The sequence below is a fragment of the Mirounga leonina genome, unplaced genomic scaffold (genome assembly GCF_011800145.1).
Source record: "Mirounga leonina isolate KUSES-001 unplaced genomic scaffold, KU_Mleo_1.0 Mir_126, whole genome shotgun sequence".
Classification (NCBI taxonomy): domain Eukaryota; kingdom Metazoa; phylum Chordata; class Mammalia; order Carnivora; family Phocidae; genus Mirounga; species Mirounga leonina.
Genome location: NW_023270314.1, coordinates 15805374 through 15826507, shown reverse-complemented (window position 1 = coordinate 15826507; position 21134 = coordinate 15805374). Strand labels below are relative to the sequence as shown.

At 36.4% G+C, this 21134-nt stretch overlaps 1 protein-coding gene across 2 annotated transcripts in view; it reads left to right on the top strand.

Annotated features, from left to right (window-relative positions):
• Positions 1-21134, top strand: part of TBK1 (TANK binding kinase 1) — a 41310-nt gene that overhangs the window by 7450 nt on the left and 12726 nt on the right. Inside the window, exons 3-10 of one of the 2 annotated variants that reach the window (XM_035002226.1) lie at positions 351-491; positions 4450-4579; positions 7330-7511; positions 11238-11398; positions 14792-14902; positions 17828-18007; positions 20094-20290; positions 21044-21102. In XM_035002226.1, coding sequence (XP_034858117.1) covers positions 351-491; positions 4450-4579; positions 7330-7511; positions 11238-11398; positions 14792-14902; positions 17828-18007; positions 20094-20290; positions 21044-21102 — 1161 coding nt within the window. Of the gene's footprint in view, positions 1-350; positions 492-4449; positions 4580-6387; positions 6497-7329; positions 7512-11237; positions 11399-14791; positions 14903-17827; positions 18008-20093; positions 20291-21043; positions 21103-21134 lie in introns of those variants that run through there. The other variant, XM_035002227.1, reaches the window with a different exon arrangement.

The window sequence follows — 21134 nt, the reverse complement described above, 5'->3', positions numbered from 1 at the left end:
AAAAATGAAGGTGGGAAATTGAAGGGGGAGACAAACCATGAGAGACTATGGACTCTGAGAAACAAACTGAGGGTTCTAGAGGGGAGGGGCCTGGGGGGGATGGGTTAGCCTGGTGATGGGTATTAAAGAGGGCACGTATTGAATGGAGCACTGGGTGTTATACGCAAACAATGAATCATGGAACTCTACATCAAAAACTAATGATGTAATGTATGGTAATTAACATAATAAATTTTAAAAAATATTTGGGTGTTCTATAAGACAGATAAATTGCTATAGCTAGTTCTTATAGTACCTTTTAATCTGCTTTATAATATCATAAATAAATAAAACCTTTCTCTTTTTTTTAGAAAACTGGTGACTTATTTGCTATCAAAGTATTTAATAATATAAGCTTCCTTCGTCCAGTGGATGTTCAAATGAGAGAATTTGAAGTGTTAAAAAAACTCAATCACAAAAATATTGTCAAATTATTTGCTATTGAAGAGGAGGTAAGTAGTCAAGCTTTAGTTAATCTTGTCATATTTATTGTAAATACTGCAATTCAGGAGAAATGACCTAATATAAAAAATTGTTTTATAAACAATGAGCTTTTTTAAATGGTGAAAATTAGAGCTCATATAACCAAATATTCTGTCCTCAAAGATTCTTGAAGAGATAAAACAATGGAAATAAAGTATCATGGAATCAGAGCAAGTAGTGTAAGAAATAAGAGTAAAGAATATGGTTACCAGTATTTTTACTAAAAATAAAAACTAAGTGAAATTAAATTGGCATAATTATACAAGGGGGAAGTCAAGCAATAGAAAGAAGACTTTGTAAAAGAAAAAAATCCTAGGAATCCAGAAATTAATATAGTATATGAAATATATACTGTATATGTTAATATAGTATGTAAAAGATAAAATTGACTTTAGGGAGAAACTGAAAAGAGAATGTTAATTCGGGGGAAAAAAAAGAATGTCATTAGGAAAATTATCTAGAAGTAATGGAAATAGAAATTTAGTTTGACCCCTTTAGACATGAGTAATCAGTCAAATCACACCTTTTGAATAATGATTTGGCAGTTTATATTCCTTATAATAGTGATTTCATTTTTAGTAAGTATTTCTTAGGAGCTAATCAGAAATGTAAATTATAGTTTTATGCACAAAGATGTTCATTGCTGCCCTGTTTATGATAAAGAATGGTTAAATAAGTTAGAATATGTGATGGATAGTTAGTTACTCAGTTTGTTATGCTCGAGGTTAAGAGTGTAGCCCTCCAGACTGCCAGGTTTGTTGAAGACTTCTGATACCGGCTGCAGAAGAGTTTGGCTTACTGCACAGTCCCCCCAAGACTGTGCTTATTCAGACACTAGCTGCAAGTTCAGAAGTCCCCTAGGGCTACCATCACATCAGACTCGCTGGCTACAAATTTGGGGCTCCCCATGACTGCCCCCAGATTTGATAATTTGCTAGAACGTTGAATGACTCGGGACGCCTGGGTGGCTCAGTCAGTTAAGTGTCCAGCTCTTTATTTCAGCTCATGTCATGATCTCAGGGTCCTGGGATTGAGCCCCATGTTGGCCTTCACACTCTGGTTGGGATTCTCTCCCTTTTCCTCTGCCGGCCCTCCCCCCAACCCCCACTGTGCGCTCTCTCTAAATAAATAAATAAATAAGAAAAAATAAATTAAAAAAAATAGAATGTTGAATGACTCACAGAACTCAGGAAAGCACTATACTTAACAGTTTTATTAGAGCAAAAGGATACAGATTAGAACTAGTCAAAGGAAGAAATTCATAGGACAGATGTAGGAGGATTCCACACATGAATCTTCTTGTCCTCATAGATACAGTACCCTCCTGGCATTGATGTATGACAGTATGCACAGAACATTGCCAGCCTCAGAAACTCACCTGAGCCTTTGGTGTCTAGAGTTTGTGTTGGGACTCAATCACATACTGCCTACATGGCCGACCTGTAGTCTTTAGCCCTTTCCAGAGGTTCAGGCTAACACCTTTAGTCTTCATTTCCTTTGGAAATTGAGATGGACGTACACATCCTAAAACCTCCCTCAAAAATCACATCATTAGACTGTTATGTGGCCAAAGCCCCCATTCAAAGAAAGATACTTCTAGCAGACAAGATACTCCAGATACCTAGTAATCACCTGTTAGTAGCCAAGGGCAGACAAAAGCCTGACCTCTCTTGGGGTAAAATTTATTCTTTACTACACAGTAGTTAAGCAGTAATGAAAAGAGATATTTACCAAAGTTTTAATCACCTGGGAATATGGTTATGTGAGAAAAACAGGATTAAAAATATATATGCACAAACCATGAGAGACAATGGACTCTGAAAAACAAACTGAGGGTTCTAGAGGGGAGGCGGGTGGGAGGATGGGTTAGCCTGGTGATGGGTATTAAAGAGGGCACGTTCTGCATGGAGCACTGGGTGTTATACACAAACAATGAATCATGGAACCTACATCAAAAACTAATGATTTAATGTATGGTGATTAACATAACATAATAATAAAAGAAAAAAATGTATATATGCCGTGTGATCTTGAATATACAGCATCATGTGCAAATAGTGTTGTGTATTTTTACGTGATTTGATATACAGGAAAAAGACTGAAGGGAAATGCACCAAAATGCTAGCATAATTATCTCTGGGTGATGGAATTATGAGTATTTCCCAAATTTTCAACAATCAACGTATTATTTCATTATTTAAAAATAACAGTCTTTGGGGCACCTGGGTGGCTTAGTCGTTAAGCGTCTGCCTTCAACTCAGGTCATAATCCCGGGGTCCTGGGATCGAGCCCCGCATCGGGCTCCCTGCTCAGCAGGAAGCCTGCTTCTCCCTCTCCCACTCCCCCTGCTTGTGTTCCCTCTCTCACTGTCTCTCTGTCAAATAAATAAATAAAATCTTTAAAAAAAATTAAAAAATAAGGCGCCTGGGTGGCTCAGTCGTTAAGCGTCTGCCTTTGGCTCAGGTCATGGTCCCAGGGTCCTGGGATCGAGTCCCACATCGGGCTCCCTGCTTGGCGGGAAGCCTGCTTCTCCCTCTCCTACTCCCCCTGCTTCTGTTCCTGCTCTCACTATCTCTCTCTCTGTCAAATAAATAAATAAAATCTTTAAAAAAAAATAATAATAATAATAAAATAAAAAATAAAAATAAGTCTTTTAAAGTTATTTTTCTCTTTTTATAACTACTCAATAGTAGAGAAATTTAAAATAGTTTATAAAAGGGGGCACCTGGGTGACTCAGTTGGTTAAGTGGCTGCCTTCGACTCGGGTCATAATCTCGGGGTCCTAGGATCGAGCCCCACGTCGGGCTCCCTGCTCAGTGAGGAGTCTGCTTCTCCCTCTGCCCCTCCCCCCAACTTGTGCTCCCTCTCTTCCTTTTGCTCCCTCTGTCAAATAATAAATAAAATCTTTTTAAAAATAAATAAAATAGTTTATAAAAGTGTTTTGGGGGGAGCCTGGGTGGCTCAGTTGGTTAAGTGACTGCCTTCGGCTCAGGTCATGATCCCGGAGTCCCTGGATGGAGTCCCACATTGGGCGTCCTGCTCAGTAGGAAGTCTGCTTCTCCCTCTGACCCTCCTTCCTCTCGTGCTCTCTCTCTCTGACCCTCCCCCCTCTCGTGCTCTCCCTCTGCTTCTCCCTCTGACCTTCCCCCACTCTCTCTCCCCCTCAAATAAGTAAATAAAATCTTAAAAAAAAAATAAAAGTATTTTGGGGATATGCAGAAAAAATTATAAGAGGAAGGAAGGATAAAAAATTGGAGATGACTACAAAATTTTTTTTGGAAATGAATACTGGATCTTAAGACTCATAATCACATTTTTAAGTTCCTGAAATGGGCATATATCTTATAATCAGTGTGTATATGTAATTTGATAGTATTTCTTTTTCCCTATAAAGCTGTTACTAAATTGATGGTGTATCTTACAATCAATGGTACATTAAAAGGTTTAAAACAAATAAGCAGCTCAAATGCAAATCTGCAGACTAGCACTTTGCTATGAGAGGGACCACTCAGCTATTCTGCCATTTGTTTTTAAGGCTAGCACTCTATTCCCTGAAGTAAAAGTACTTGTCATGAGAAGAATTTCAAGTGTTTTAAGAGATCTGTTAGAAGATTAATGTCCTAAATGTACTATTATGTATTAGAAATTTTTAAAGAACCATTATAACAGTGTAGCAGTGATTTTCTATTTCAGATTTAGCCAGCTTTCATGGTTGTTTGATCGTCTTCAAAAACAGATCCAATGGGAATTTAGATGTTAATCGTTATATGAGTATAGTCAATACTTATTTAACAAATCCCAGGTAAAGCAATTCACAGTGCCTTTGTTATTGTAGTATATTCTACGTTTAAGTGAAATCAGATAAGTACTAGCATGTAATAAAAACTTACTTTTTGAGTCCCAATCAGTGATTTTTTTTTTTTCCAGACAACAACAAGACATAAAGTACTTATTATGGAATTTTGTCCATGCGGAAGTTTATACACTGTTTTAGAAGAGCCATCTAATGCCTATGGACTACCAGAGTCTGAATTTTTAATTGTTTTGCGAGATGTGGGTACGTTTGTTTATCTGATTTTATAGATAATAGGTGTATATAATCTAATGACAGAATTTTTTTTAAAAGATTTTATTTATTTGAGAGACAGAGAGCATGAGTGGTGGGAGGAACGGGGGGGAAGCAGACTCCCCACTGAGTAGGGAGCCCGATGCAGGGCTCGATCCCGGGACCCCGGGATCATGACCTGAGTCAAAGGCAGGTGCTTAATCAACTGAACCATCCAGGTGCCCCAAGAGTTGTTTTTTTTTTTTTTAAGTAGGCTCCACACCCAGCATGGAGCCCAACACAGGGCTCGAACTCATGACCCCAAGATCAAGACCCAAGCCGTAATCAAGAGTCTGACCCTTAACCGACTGAGCCACCCAGGTCCTCCTAATGACATAAGAATTTTAAAAGTAATACATTATTTTTATATTCAAAACCAAAGACCTTTATGCAGTACTTTCTTAGATATGACACTAAGAGTATACATACAAAAAGAAAAAATAAATTGAACTTCATCAACATTAAAAACCTTTGTTTCAGAGGACAGTATCAAGTAAGTGAAAAGACAACCCATAGAATGAGAGAAGATATTTACAAATTGTATATCTGATAAGGATTTTTTATCCTAACAACTTAATCAAAAGATAAATGACCCAATTTAAAAATGGGCAAAAAGAAAAAATAAATAAAAATAGGTAAATGATTTGATAAACATTTCTCCAAAGAAGATGTACATATATGGCTCACAAGCACACAGAAAGTTACTCAAGATTATTTGTCATTAGGGAAATGCAAATCAAAACCACAAAGTGATAGCACTAAATACCCACTAGCATGGCCAAATCTAAAAGATAAAACAGGGGCGCCTGGGTGGCTCATTCAGTTGAGCATCCACTTCTTGGTTTCAGCTTAGGTCATGATCTCAGGTTCATGAGATCGAGCCCGGCCTTGGGCTCCTTGCTCAGCAGGGAGTCTGCTTGTGATCCTGTCCCTCTGCACCTCCCCCTACTCATGCATGTGCTGTCTCTCTCTCTCTCTTAAATAAATTAATTAATTTTAAAAAAAGACAAAACAAAAACAGGTGTTGGCAAGGATGTGAAGAAGTTGGACCCTTATATACAGCTGGTGGGATTGTAAAAAGGTACAGCCACTTTGGAAAACAGTCTTAGCAGTTCCTCAAGAGATTAAACATAGAATTACCATGTGACTTAGCAGTTCCATTGCTAGGTATTTACCTAAAAGAATTAAAAACATATCCACACAAAAACTTGTACACCAGTATTCATAATAGCCAAAAATGGAAGTAGCCCAGGTGTTCATCAACTGATGTATAAACAAAATGTCTATTATCCATGCAATGACATATTACTCCTTCATGAAAAAGAAAATGGGGCACTTGGCTCACTCAACCGGTAGAGCATGTGACTCTTGATCTTGGGGTCACGAGTCGGGCCTAGAGCTTACTTTAAAAAAAAGAGAGAAATAAAGTAGTGATACATGCCGTTACATTGATGCACCTTGAAAAATTATGCTAAGTGAAGGAAACCAGACGCAAAGGTCACAATATTTATGATTTCATTTGTATGAAATGTTCAGAATAGGCAAATCCATAGAGACAGAAAGCAGATTAGTCATTGCCAGGGGCTTGAGGGGATGGCAGAGTTGAGGAGTGACTGCTAATGGGTATGGGGTTTCTTTTTGGCATAATGAAAATGTTCTGAAAATAGTGGTGATGGTTGTACACTTTGACTCTTCTAAAAACTACTCAATTGTATACTTTAAAAGGCTGAATTTTATGATACATGAATTTTATCTCAAAGCTATTTTAAAAAAAAAGAATATGGCAACCAAAGGGAATAATATCTTCTTGACGAGAAATGAATCAGTATTTGAGGAATGGGAAAAGTCCAGTGATAAAGAAGGCATAAGGTTAGTGGGAATTCTTGAACTTGACACTGGAAGCAGTGTGGAGACCCCTTAGGCGAGGATAAGAGGAGAGAGAAATAATACATGCTACAGCCTGTTTAACCAAGTAGAAGTTATAGATAATTGATGACTTCCTAAGTATACCGGTAACCCTGAATTTTCATAATTGAATGTGATACCCCTAAGTTTACTTTCATATGTTATATTTGGACATTCATCTGTCAGCTGTCCAATCTTTCATACTGGTGTACAGTGGCATTGTCAGTTAGCCAGAACAGTTTAATTTCAGCAATGTAGCCACCTTTACCCTTAAAAAAGAAAAAGGAAAATGACCTTTGAAGAATAGCTTTAAGCATGTAAGAAATATAGGTCTGTGGAAGCCAGTCTGACACTTTGCTTCTATTACTTTTTTACTGTTTTATGTATTGAGTGCAGTTTGCTTTTTTATGGAATTTTTTCCCAAGCTAAAGAAATAAGAAACTGTGGTGAAAGATTGGTAATTTCTCAGGAATCATTATTCTTAAGTTTAGGCAGATTACCCACATGTATATAACTAAAAGTAATTCAGGAAGTCCTATGCTTAAGACCATTTTGTTCCATTTCCTAATAGTACTTAATTAAGAGAGATTGGACTCTTCCCTAGACCATATTGATCCTTATTCTTAAACTCTGTTACTCAGACATGAGATATAAAATGTAAATACCGTTTATTCCTTCTTTGGTAAAAATGATTTTAGACCAACTTATGGAAAAACATATTGAGTGAATATGAATGAATTTGATGTGCATACACGTAGATGCCTACATTATGATTTCCTTTGTTTTATTTTAATAAGTCGGTGGAATGAATCATCTCCGAGAGAATGGCATAGTACACCGCGATATCAAGCCAGGAAATATCATGCGTGTTATAGGGGAAGATGGGCAGTCTGTGTACAAACTCACAGATTTTGGCGCAGCTAGAGAATTAGAAGATGATGAGCAGTTTGTTTCTCTGTATGGCACAGAAGAATATTTGGTAAGTCAGGTATCACTAATTTATTTAAAGCTGAATATGTTGTAAATAATGAGTAACTGGTCAAACTAGTTCACTATAAAATGTCTTAGTAACTTTTATGACAAAAATTAAACTTTATTCTCATGTATATGGTATGTAATGAGGGAATTAGATATTGGTATCTAAGGATGCTGTTATTTTTCTGTTAGAAATTCTTTTTTTTAAATAAAGATTTCATTTATTTATTTGACAGAGAGAGAGACACACAGCGAGAGAGGGAACACAAGCAGAGGGGGTGGGAGAGGGAGAAGCAGGCTTCCCACTGAGCAGGGAGCCCCAATGCGGGGTTCGATCCTGGGACTCTGGGATCATGACCTGAGCCGAAGGCAGACGCTTAACGACCGCATCACCCAGGCGTCCCTCTGTTAAAAATTCTTATAAGTTTTATAAAACTCAAGTTCTTTAATTTTACTAATGCTATGGATCTATATTAAAAGCAAAAGCTATATATACGTTTCAGAAGCATGTAGCTAGTAAATGCTCCCTTTTTTGGATCAGAGCAGTTAACATATTACGAGCTTGTTACCATGATATCCCCTGTAGAGCAAAATTCATTACAATTCTGAAGCAGAAGATTCTATTCAGGGAGGTTGGTTATTGAAATACAGAAAGGAACATTATTAGAAACACAAAAAATGAAATGCTTTTGAAAAGATCTAACTTGAAATGCTAGAAAGCTAGAAAAGCTCTGTGTTTGAAACTGTGTAGATGTGTTTGTGGAAAGTTAGTAAGCACTTGAAACACTTATGAAAATATACTTAAAAGTAAGTATATTTAATTTTTCAAGGAACCACCATACTATTTTCCATGTGGCTGCACCAATTTACATTCCCAGCAACAGTGCCTGAAGATTCCCTCCTTTTCTCCACATCCTTGCCAACACTTGTTATTTCTTGTCTTTTTATACTAGCCATTCTGACTGGTGTGAGGTGGTATCTCATGATTTTGATTTGTTTTTCCCTGATGATTAAGTGATGTTGAGCATCTTTACCTGTGACCATTGGCCATCTGTGTGTCTTCTTCAGAAAAAATGTCTTTTCAGGTCTTCTTCCCATTTGTTAATTGGATTATTTGTGGGTTTTTTGGTGTGGTATGAGTTCTTCTGTTTTCTTTTTGAGAAATCTCTACACCCAACACGCGGCTTGAACTAACAACCCCAAGATCAGGAGTCGCATGCTCCACTGATTAAACCAGCCAGGCTCCCCTGTATGAGTTCTTTATGTGTCTTGGATATTAACACCCTAACGGAGATATCATTTGCGAATATTTTCTCCTATTTAGTAGATTGCCTTTTCATTTCATTGATGGTTTCCTTTGCTGTGCAGAAGCTTTTTATTTTGGTATAGTCCCAGTACTTTATTTTTCCTTTCATTTCCTTTGCTTGTGGTAACTACATATGTAGTGGTGAGCTTTGTGTAATGTGTAGAATTTTTTTTTTAAGTAGGCCCCCCACCCAATGTGGGGCTCGAACTCACAACCCTGAGATCAAGAGTTGCATGCTCTACTGATTGAGCCAGCCAGGTACCCCTAGAATTATTGAATCACTGTGTTGTACACCTGAAACTAAAATAATACTGTATGTCAACTATATTTCATTAATAAAAATTTAAAATAAGTAAGTACATTTAACATGTAATCAGGAAGCTTATAATATAAAGCTATCACTAACTGCTCATGGCTCTGGGCTTTATCTTTAAAGTCAGATTCTGGGGCACCTGGGTGGCTCAGTCGTTAAGCGTCTGCCTTTGGGTATCGAGCTCCGCGTTGGGTTCGCTGCTCGGCGGGAGGCCTGCTTCTCCCTCTCCCACTCCCCCTGCTTGTGTTCCCTCTCTCACTGTTCTATCTCTGTCAAATAAATAAATAAATAAATAAAATCTTTAAAAAAAAGAGTGAGAGAACAGGTAGAGAAAGGCCCAATGTATCTTAAAAAATAGAAATTTGAAAAATAGTTTATGGAGCCATCCCCACCTCCCACCCCTCCTACACACCACACACAAAATCCAGGGATTGTGACTCTTTGGGAGTCAGATTCATAGATTGCATCATTTAGAAACACCCTCCTAGTAGTGTTATCTGCATTGGTTCCTGGGCCCTTGGGCCATAGCCACATACCACAATGTCATAAGGCATTTGTTTTGATTTAGATGATCAAATCTTTGGTCATCTCTACTCTATTTTGGTCCATAGTACACGCTTGTAGCTTTATCTTCCAAGAATCTTAAAGTTCTAATGCATAACTTCTGTAAAGGCAAATGTCAGGAGGCTAAGCATGTATGACTCCTGGTTGTATTCTGCAGAGCTAAATGTCCATCAGGATCTCTGTCTGGACCTGTAAGCTCCTAAGTCGTGTCCTGTACGATTTATCTCTACTCCGGAACTCTAATATAGTGTCTCCTGGGCTTAAAGTCATGTGTTTAACATCAGATCAGCTGCTTGTCTGGGTTGCTACATCCCCAGTCAACCCAGTCAGGCTAGTCCTCTGAAATAATTTTAGAAAATTTGATTTTTATCTCAGAATCCATCTGACTTGCTCTGATGGACTGCGTGTCAGGGATGAGGAAAAGGCATCAAGGCTGCCTGAAAGGTTTGGGGTATAAGCAACTGGATAGATGGTGGTATTGCTTACTTAGAGGATAAAGATTAGAAGGAAACCAGTTTGAGAGTGAAGACCAAGAGTCTATTTTATATATGTGAAGTTTGAGCTACTTTTTAGATATTAAAGAAAATAGTAGAATATATGAATCTGGAGTTCAGGGCGGGAGATAGTCTTGGGAGTTAAAGTATATAGATAAGGGGCACCTGGGTGGCTCAGTTGGTTAAGCGTTTGCCTTAGACTCAGATCATGATCCTGGGGTCCTGCGATCAAGCCCCCGTATTGGGCTCCCTGCTCAGCAGGGAGCCTGCTTCTCCCTCTGCCCCTTCTTGTGCCTGCTGCTTTGCCTGCTTGTGCTGTCTCTCTCTCTGTCAAATAAATAAAATCTTAAAAATAAAGTATATAGATAATATTTAATGCCATAGGCCTAAATAGGACATGAGGAAATAAGGCAGTTGTAAGTGTGAACAGCTATTTTGAGAAGTTTTGCTATGGTGGGAAGCAGAGAACTGGGTCATAGGTAGAAAGGGTGGTGGGGTCAATTTAGGGTTTTAAGAAAAAAAAAATGGGAGATCTTAGGGATGCCTGGGTGGCTCAGTCAGATAAGTGACTCTTGATTTCAGCTAAAGTCATGATCGCAGGATTGCGAGATCAAGCCCTGCGTTGGGCTCTGTGCTGGGTGTGGAGCCTGCTTAAGATTCTCTCTCTCCCTCTCCTGCGCCCCCCAAAAAGAGAAAGAAAATGGGAGATCTTAAAGTATGTATGTAAGCTGAAAGGAATGATCCAATAGGGGGAAATTGATACATAAAAGGGGTAATTGCAGGAACGGATTTCTGGAATTGGTGAGACAATAGGGTGGGTTCCACAGCACAGATGAAAAAGTCAGCCCTTAATAGGAGCAGTTCCATCGTAACCGGAAAGTAGGCCTGGAGTCTGGACACAGATTCAGATAGGTTGGTATTTGATAAAAGGCATAGGGAGAATTGATCTCTGATTGATATGATGGAATTTGTAGGTGTTATTGAATACCCATTTGTGTGTAATGTATTACTATAGAACCCAAGTTCGTTTCTTCATCTTTTTTTTTTTTTAAGCATCCTGATATGTATGAGAGAGCAGTACTAAGAAAAGATCATCAGAAGAAGTATGGAGCAACAGTTGATCTTTGGAGCATTGGGGTAACATTTTACCATGCAGCTACTGGATCACTGCCATTTAGACCATTTGAAGGGCCACGTAGGAATAAGGAAGTGATGTAAGTGGTTTCTCTATCTAAAATTTGAAATAATTTTTAAAATGTATTTTTGTCTTTGTTTCATCACACATTAGGGGTGTATACTAATGAAAATTAATTTTAGCCATCATTTCTGATATTTTAAGCTATTTTGTTTTGAATAAGAATACAGATTTATAAAGTATATAGGCATAATTTTTCATATTGTGTTTAAGTATCTTATATACAAAGTGAAAATGACATCAGTCTTTGGTCCGTTATTAAAAATATCCTGCTCTCTGGATTCTTTTTCAGCACACTGTTTATTTCTCTTTGTGTACTACTTATTGGGGGTTTTTCCTTTATATAACTGAAAAAAAATAGTGTTTCTGTGGAGTACTAGAACCATTACCAGATCTAAAAGAAAAAAAAAAAAAATGAAATGAAATTTTTACCCTGAACTGATCTGATTTCTTTTACCATTTCAAAAATAACATATAATATACATATATATAACATTTAATAAATTTTTTTCTAGTGTTGTGGTTTCAATCCAAAGACTGAATGTATTTTACTAGTACATTATACCTTTATATACTGCCATAATTATTGGGGAACAGTTACTGTATAAAATCACTGTTGTAGGGGCGCCTGGGTGGCTCAGATGGTTAAGCGTCTGCCTTCGGCTCAGGTCATGATCCTAGGGATATGGGATTGAGTCCCGCATCGGGCTCCCTGCTCAGCAGGGAGCCTACTTTTCCTTCTGCCTCTCTCTCTCTCTCTCTCTGTGACTCTCATGAATAAATAAATAAAACATTTAAAAAAAAATAAAATAAAATCACTGTTGTAAACCAAATAAATATAAAGGAGGAAGGAGAGGGGCCAGCTGGGTAGCTCAGTGGGTTAAGCATCTGTCTTCAGCTCAGGTCATGATCCCCGAGTGCTGGGATCAAGTCCCGCGTCAGGCTCCCTGCTCAGTGGGGAGCCTGCTTCTCCCTCTCCCTCTGCCCCTCCCTGTCCTCTCATGTTCTCTCTCTCTGTCTCTCTCTCTCTCTCTCAAATAAATAAAGGGGAGGAAAGAGATGGAATTCTAGATGTGAAATTTTTTTTTTAAGATTTTATTTATTTATTTGAGAGCGGGAGAGAGAACAAGCAAGGCGGGCAGCAGGCAGAGGGAGAGGCAGTCCAGTGTATCCAGTCATTCTTTAGATCTTAACATTTCTCTCAGACTTTTATATTTAACCCTGCCTTTTGTAAGCAAACATGACTTGAATAATCACAACTATAAAAATATAATCTTTCATCTAATCTCACTTCAGGAAACTGAGGGAGAAGGATGTTTTTCTGTTTGTTGATTTGAGGAGGTAAAACCAGCTGATACAATGACTTTTGCTAAAACCTGGATATCTAAATGTTTTCAGCAAGAACAGTCTGCAAATTCATGGGAAGAATCCATTACTGTACTGATGATTTTGGTATAACGTCATTTTGAGCCTGCTTTAAAGCAGTGCCCATTTTATAAAATCTCTTCATTAATGAAGGCTGAGAGCAATTTGTGTTTTTCTCATTAAACATAAATTGTACCTAACAGTTTAATCATGTTTTTGTTGTCACACATACACTTTAAAGCTTTTGCGCATTTCTTGCTGCCCTAAGATTGGTTTAAATAAAAGCATGGGATGTTCCCTAATAAAGGAAACGTGTGACTCATCAGCAACTAGGAATACCTGATAATTTTGTCATCATGTGCACAGATATACCATTAGAAGAATTTATTTCTTTATATGCACAGCTTTTCATGAACATTGATAATGTTCAGAGGTGCTTAAAATAGTAATAAAAACTTTTACTATTGCAGGATGCATTTGTGTCACATTATAGTAGTGTTGTTCCCTCAACATCTCATTTACGTGTTATTAGTATATTTATATGTGGGTCTTATCAAAATTAGTAAAGCTTTTCCAAAAATTTTAAGGATTCTGCCATCATTCTATTCACTTCTTTCTTGCATTAGTCTCACATATCTCTACTTACTCCTCCACAGTCAGATCTTTCTCATGTGAATGCAATTTATTTTTCACATTAAATTGCTTCTTCTGTGAAAAATATTTTAAGGCAGAACTCCTGGGTGCCTATCCTCTGAGAAAGCAACACATGGTCCAGATCAGTGGTACCTGGTGTCTTCTGCTTTTATAAAGAATATATTGATTTGCTCAGAGCACATTTATGTAGACCTTAAACAAACAAACAAAAAATTATGCCGGAGGGGCGCCCGGGTGGCTCAGTCAGTCAAGCGTTTGCCTTCGGCTCAGGTCATGGTCCCAGGGTCCTGGGATTGAGCCCCCGCATCGGGCTCCCTGCTCAGCGGGAAGCCTGCTTCTCCCTCTGCTCCCCGCCCCCCGCTTGTGTTCTCTCTCTCTCAAATAAAATATTTTTTTTAAATTATGCCAGAAATAGTATCTATCCACTTATGTAAGACTGCTCTATTATGTTTTGCATTTTCATGTGGATGAAAGTTTTTTTTTTTTAAGATTTTATATATTTATTTGACAGAGACATAGTGAGAGCAGGAACACAAGCTGGGGGAGTGGGAGAGAGAGAAGCAGGCTTCCCGTGGAGCAGGGAGCCTGATGTGGGACTCGATCCCAGGACCCTGGGATCATGACCTGAGCCGAAGGCAGACCCTTAACGACTGAGCCACCCAGGTGCCCCAGGATGAAAGTATTTGAAGGCATGGAACCCTTACTTCTCTCCCACTGGTTGAGGAAAGTGCTGAAACCCACCAGGCTGCTCTCCTTGACTTCCTACATCTTTCTGGTATTCTTTTGCTCCCCCTCCAGCCCTTTCTCCAGGTCATCTTTATTTTTATCACCTACCTCAAGGATCCAGTTAAATTTGTCTTTTAATTTTAGTACACACACCTATTCCTCTATGTTTATGTATTTTTTCAATTTGCGAAGAATCTTTCCGATACTGTGCTGTGTGGAGTGTTGTCTTGTTTTTAAAAAAAAAAAAAATGCTATTCATTCTGCGGTAATTTCATAGTCCAGTTGCCTGCCTTTGGATAATATGGGTAAAAGGGATTTTTATGGCCTAGAAACATTCTGTAACATAACTTCTTTTGTGTTTGCTCGATTTTTTCAGATGGAAAAATTAATATTTTTGTTGTGAACATCAAGATGCTGTTATATGGCACTCTGAGATCCCAATGAAAATTAATTATGGCATATATAAAATAATCGTACAACCACTATTCTACTTCAGTCAGTCAGATTCAAAGTATTTTGATTGTTTTATGGATCCTGTGAACATCAATCACAAAGTTTCGTCTAGTAGATAATTGTAGGTGCAACTGAGGAAATATTTTTGCAAAGCCCATTGATATGCTATGCAGTAATGAACTACTTATTTTATTCTGCATTTATTCCTCCTAAGGTATAAAATAATTACTGGAAAGCCTTCTGGTGCAATATCTGGAGTACAGAAAGCAGAAAATGGACCAATCGACTGGAGTGGAGACATGCCTATTTCTTGTAGTCTTTCTCGGTCAGTATGGTGTATCCAGTTCTCTTTTGCACTTTGCTGTTTGAAATCTTTGTTGACTAAGATCACAAATATTTAGTGTAATTTGGTTTGAGTTCCTATATTTATTAGATGTGCTTTGAAGTATGATTTTTGTCTTTGTGGCAATGTAAAGATTGATTCTGATCTATATAAATAGTTTTGCCAGATCTCTATTAGGACAGAGGGCATACATTTTTGAGGTTGCTAATCAGTGTAGAATTCTGTCCAATGTAGAGATTCAGCTTTTAGGACCTTGGTATCTTTTGTACTGACCATCCATATTGACAGACCACAAACATTGGTACAAATAGGAATAACTAGAGTTCTAAAAAACAAACATTCAATAAGTTTAATATTATCCTCATTTTTAAAAGTATTCGTATTATTGAAAAGGTGAGAATTAATAGTTTTCTATTTTTTTCACTATTTCAAATGTTCAGATGGGTCTTATTTAACTTGGTAACCAGAACTCAAAAAAATTATATTGTCAGACATGAATTCTGTTACCACAAAGAAGAATTTAAGGAGAAAGAAATTAAAAGTAGAGAGTAAGTTATTTTAGATTTTACTCTGGAAATAAAGCCAAGACACTCATCAATATTTAGAATTTCTGATTACTGAATTAACTTCCATTTTTCCTGATCGTGGGAGTTGTGTAATCTACACACATGTGACCTACAAGTCACATAGGTTATGATTTACTGGCTTAACATCTATTATAATTTGTGGGTCCTTTTTGTACGACTTTCTATAAATAAATAAGTTTAAATATTTATTTAATATTTTAAATATTAAATATTACTCATGTAAACCATATATATCATAAGCTAATAAAATATCTATATTTTGATGTCTGAAACTCACTTAAGAGTTCTTCTAAAATCTTTTTTGTTGTTTTTTGGGTTTTTTTTTTTTTTTTTACTTAAAAAAAATTTTTTTTGAGTATAGTTTACACACAGTGTTATGTTAGTTTCGGGTATAGATTTACATTAGTTTCAAGTGTGCAACGTGGTGTAAAATCATTTTTGAGAACCACTATTCTGACAGTTTCATTTTTGTGTGTTGCTTAAAAAAAGTCTCCAAAATGAAATTGGGTCATGCAGCCAGAATTAACAAGAGAAATTCATTTTATTGGAGAGCAGAAATTGAATATTTTAATAGTAGTTTGTGTTAAATTTTGATTTAGAAAATATTTTTGGAATTTCAGGCAAAACTGGTAAAATGTAAAGGGGTCAGGAAGTGAACACTGGCTAATAATTATATTGTTGAAACTCAGAGTCAGTAATTTGGCAATCTGAACTACAGATTGTATATTTCAGGAGGGTAGCAGGTCTTGCCTATCAGTCTTTAGCACACCAAGTTAAAAATTCTTTGATAAAAATTGCTTAGGTACCAGAAAGTATATTATATAATCTTGTTTTCTTTTTTTAAATAGTAAGGACTTTAAGGTACTACAAATCAGCAATGAAAACAACTATCAAAAATATAAAAACTGTAAAAAAAAAAGATAACGATCATTGTATGTATTAGCCAAGACTGGGTAGCAAGTGAGAAAGACCTAACTCAGCTGGTTTAAGTAAAAAAGGATATAGATTGACCTTGGAATTAGAAGTTCATGTGTGTATGTGATTCAAAGCCCAGCTGAATCCTTGGACTCAGACTGTGATATCAAGACTTGGTCTCTTCAATCTGATTTGTCTTTTCTCTAGGTCAGCCTCTGCTGGCAGCCACCAGGTAGCTGCTGCCATTCCCAACTCACATTCTCAAAGCTTTGAAAGCTCAGTGGGAAGATAGACCGATAGCAAAGATTTCTGGGTTGATTCTCATTTAACTAACTTGCATGCTACCACCTGTCCACCTCTAACTAATCAGAATAACCACACCAAGGAATTGTCTGTTACATAGTGTGTTACATAGTGTCTGTTACATAGTCAAGAATATATTTTAGGGGCTCCTGGGTGGCTCAGTCAGTTAAGTGCCCAACTCTTGATCTCAGGTCTCAATCTCATGATTGTGAGCCCATGCCCTGGTTTGGGCTTCCTGCTGGGCATGGAGCCTACATTTTTTAAAAAAAGAATATATTCTAAAAACTACTTGAAATTCCATAATTGAGAGTCTGTTTGAGTATATTGTATAATTCAGTGAAAGCATGAGAAAAAAATAAAGGTCTTTATTTTCTTTTCTCATTTTTAAAAATTTAAAGCTTATTAGTCAAAAATTATCCCTAGTTGTCCGGCACTAATTGATCACTGGATGGTTATATTAATTTTACTTCCTAAAGAAGTATACTACAAAAAAGTATATAAGTTCACCATTAAAAGTTATATATTGGAGAGCCGTATTAAAAGGACATTAAAGATCCTGAAATTAAACCATTATCTTATCATCATGACTACCTGGTTCTAAACCACTGATCTCACCTGGATGGCCATGGATGTACAATGTTAGAGTGTGTTTGGAAAAGTAAGAAAACTTGGGAAGGAACAAATCAAAGAAAATAATCAAGAAAAGATAAATTAACATTAAAAATACCATAACCCCTGATTCATTGACAATAATTTTAAACCAGGGTTACCTGACTTTCTGAAAAGTTGGCAGATTTTTAAAAATTTTATATCAGGGGCGCCTCGGTGGCTCAGGTCATGATCCCGGAGTCCCAGGATCAAGTCCCGCAGCAGGCTCCCTGCTCGGCGGGGAGCCTGCTTCTCCCTCTCCCTGTGCCCCTCACCCCACTCGTGCTCTCTCTCTCTTGCTCTCTCTCTCAAATAAATAGAATCTTAAAAAAATTTTTTTATATCAATCTTAAGTAATAGCAGTTACTTTGATTTGTTGGTAAATATTATGATTTTGTACCTAGACAAAATACAACATTCACTCTTCAAGTAACTTTTTCAATACTTATTTTAGAGGTCTTCAGGTTCTACTTACTCCTGTTCTTGCAAACATCCTGGAAGCAGATCAGGAAAAATGTTGGGGTTTTGACCAGTTTTTTGCCGAAACTAGTGATATACTTCATCGAATGATAATTCATGTTTTTTCACTACAACAAATGACAGCTCATAAGATTTATATTCATAGCTATAATACGTAAGTACCTCTTTATGTTTTCATCCTATATCATAATGTTGTGTTTTATAATTATCTTCCTAAATTAGTAGAGAAAATGGAAAAGATGTCTCAGCTTCTCCAAAGGCACTCACTTCCCACTTAGGAAATTATGTTTGAGTGCTTAGTAAATTTTTTTCACTTATTTTTGGCATGAAAGGATTAATTTTCTACTTTTATAAAATTTACAGGCAACTTAGTTTGTTCTTAAACTGCAAGTTTTACAAGACTATTTCTGTTTCTACGCCTTGTCTCTTAGATAATCACATAACCACAAATAACATCTACCAGTAAATGGGCTGGGTTTTATTAAGAGTACTGCCCTGTCAGGGTCACCTGCCTGGCTCAGTTGTTAGAACATGTGACTCTTAGTCTCCAGGTCCTGAGTTCAAACCCCATGTTAGGCATAGGACCTACTTTAAAAAAAAAAAAAAAAAGACAAAAAAATTTAAGAGTACTGCCCTGTCATTTAAAAAACATTAAAGCGTAAGTCTAAAATATAGTTAGTGTAGTTATTATTTGCATATGTGGCATAAACCCCTTATTAGGTGCTGGAGTAATAAGCATTTGTTTTACCTAAACAAAAACACATTACACCTATATTATTTTTTAAAAATCTACCTATATGGTAGAACCACATATAACTGAATATACACACACATGTAAAACTAGGGAAATCTGAATATCATAGGTGGATTATATCACTATCAATATCCTGGTTGTAATATTATACTATATTATATGCAAGATGTTACCATTGGGAGAAACTGGGCAAAGGGTATATAGCATCAAAGTGTATTTTTTCTTAGAACTGCATGTGAATCTACAGTGATCTCAAAATGTTTTTTTAAAATGAAGGGGGGAAAAGCGTTATACCCATTCTGTGTGTCTTAGTGTCTGTTTTGACAAGATTCAAATAGTAGTTTTGATGTCTCATAAAACTCAAAAAGAAACCTTTACTGGCAATTTATTAAGGAGTAAAACCAATTAGATAAAATCATGTTTTAGATTTTAATATGTAATATGTATAATATACTGATAATATTATAAACATTAAATAAACATCAATATAATAAAATAATACTAATATAACATTAGGTTAAATATATATTATTCATCTTTGTTTTAGTATGTAATAGCCTGAATAAGTGTGTATCATAGGGGCGCCTGGGTGGCCCAGTCAGTTAAGCACCCGACTCTTGATTTTGGCTCAGGTCATGATCTCAGGGCCCTGGGATCCAGCCCTGAGTCTGGCTCTGAGCTCAGCAAGGAGTCTGCTTGTCCCTTTCCCTCTGGTCCTCCCCCTGCTCATGCTCTCTCCCTCTCAAATAAGTAAAATCTTTAAAAAAAAAAAAAAAAAAAAAGTATCATAGGTGCTGGCCACTATTTCATTTTAAGAGTACATTTGAACATAAAAAGCCCGCTCAAGCCTGAGCCAAATCACAGCATTGCTGCTGAAATGTTTCTTTGATTGCATAGGTCTATTCAGGGAGAATCTGACTTTTTCCCCAAAATATCATTTTGAAAAAATCTGGTTTCATTAATTTAACAGATATTATACAATCATATCGCAGAGACTGTTCTCAGCTGTTTAAGGCATTTAATCCTCCCCATGGTTCTGTGAGGTGGGTGATACTGTTTGCATTTTATAGGCGAGGAAACTTAGCACAGAGGAGTTAAGTAACTTAAGGTGACTCAGCAAGTAAGTAGAACTGGAATTTGAGCCCAGGTAGTCTGATCCAGAGTCTGTGCTCCGAAGTGCTCTGCTGTGTTGGCTCCCCGTTATTAAACATTAAGAATCCTGTATCCTACACGTATCCAACATGGATGTTCAGACATAAAAGTATTTTAGAATTGATTGCTTTCTAGACAGGTTATGTGGAATTTTCAGTTTAATAGACATCATAGTACCCACATCAACAAAGCAGTGTATCTATAGACTGGCCATGATCTGAAGTATCACATAGAAATGAATATTGTTGTACTCAGTACAAAAAAAAAAAAAAAAAAGATTTTTACTTTTTACTCCATCCCAGTTATGTTGTCCTTCTGAATTTTCCTCACACAGTGCTACTGTATTTCATGAACTGGTGTATAAACAAACCAAAATTATTTCTTCAAATCAAGAACTTATATATGAAGGACGACGTTTAGTCATAGAACCTGGAAGACTGGCACAGCATTTCCCTAAAACTACGGAGGAAAATCCCATCTTTGTAGTAAGTCGGGAACCTCTGAGTACCATAGGATTGATATATGAAAAAAGTAAGTTGGGATTTTTGTAGTGATCTTGCTAGCCATTAAAAAAAAAAAGATGACCTGTAAAAATAAATGGCATCTTCATAAAGTTGATTGATGACAGTAATGTAGAATTTTCATAAACATTAAAATTTTGTAAATTAGTTGACCGAGACTAGTAATAAAATTGAAAGGCCTTTGTAGACTACAGTAATTTGACCTTAAATACTTTGTTTCAAAAAATGGTAAATTAGTTTGTCATGTATGTTTTACTGTAGCTCTCTGCTTTTAGTATTTTACTAACACTCAAAATAACCTTTTGTATCATAAATATGAGCAAATGTTTATTGTGTCCAGTGTGAATAGGACACTTTGCCAGGCTTTGGAGTCTAAGAAAAATTAGATCTACATTTTGGAATCTTAAATTATTAATCCTACTGGTTAAAAAAATAAATTACCCAGATTTTTACTTTTCTATTTGGATCTTTTGGATTTGATTTAGATTTAAAGAGAAGCATTGAGCTTATTGTGTGGGAATATGTTTAAGAAAAAATTGAACTCCTTAGAAATATTTCAGGTAATTTCTTGTTAAGGAATGAGCATTGTTTCAAGTAATCTTTTTTTAACCTGGAAAAGAACTTTGAAGAGTTTTGCTACTAATGTTTAATTTAGAGGTAATTTAGAGGTTAATGTTTAATTTTTAAAATTGCTGTATAAAGGATATAATAATTATTCAAAATACTTTATTTCTGATTTTTATTATTTTACTTAATATTTCAGTTTCCCTCCCTAAAGTACATCCACGTTACGATTTAGATGGGGATGCTAGCATGGCTAAGGTTAGTATTTAATTAAATTACTATGAAAAAGA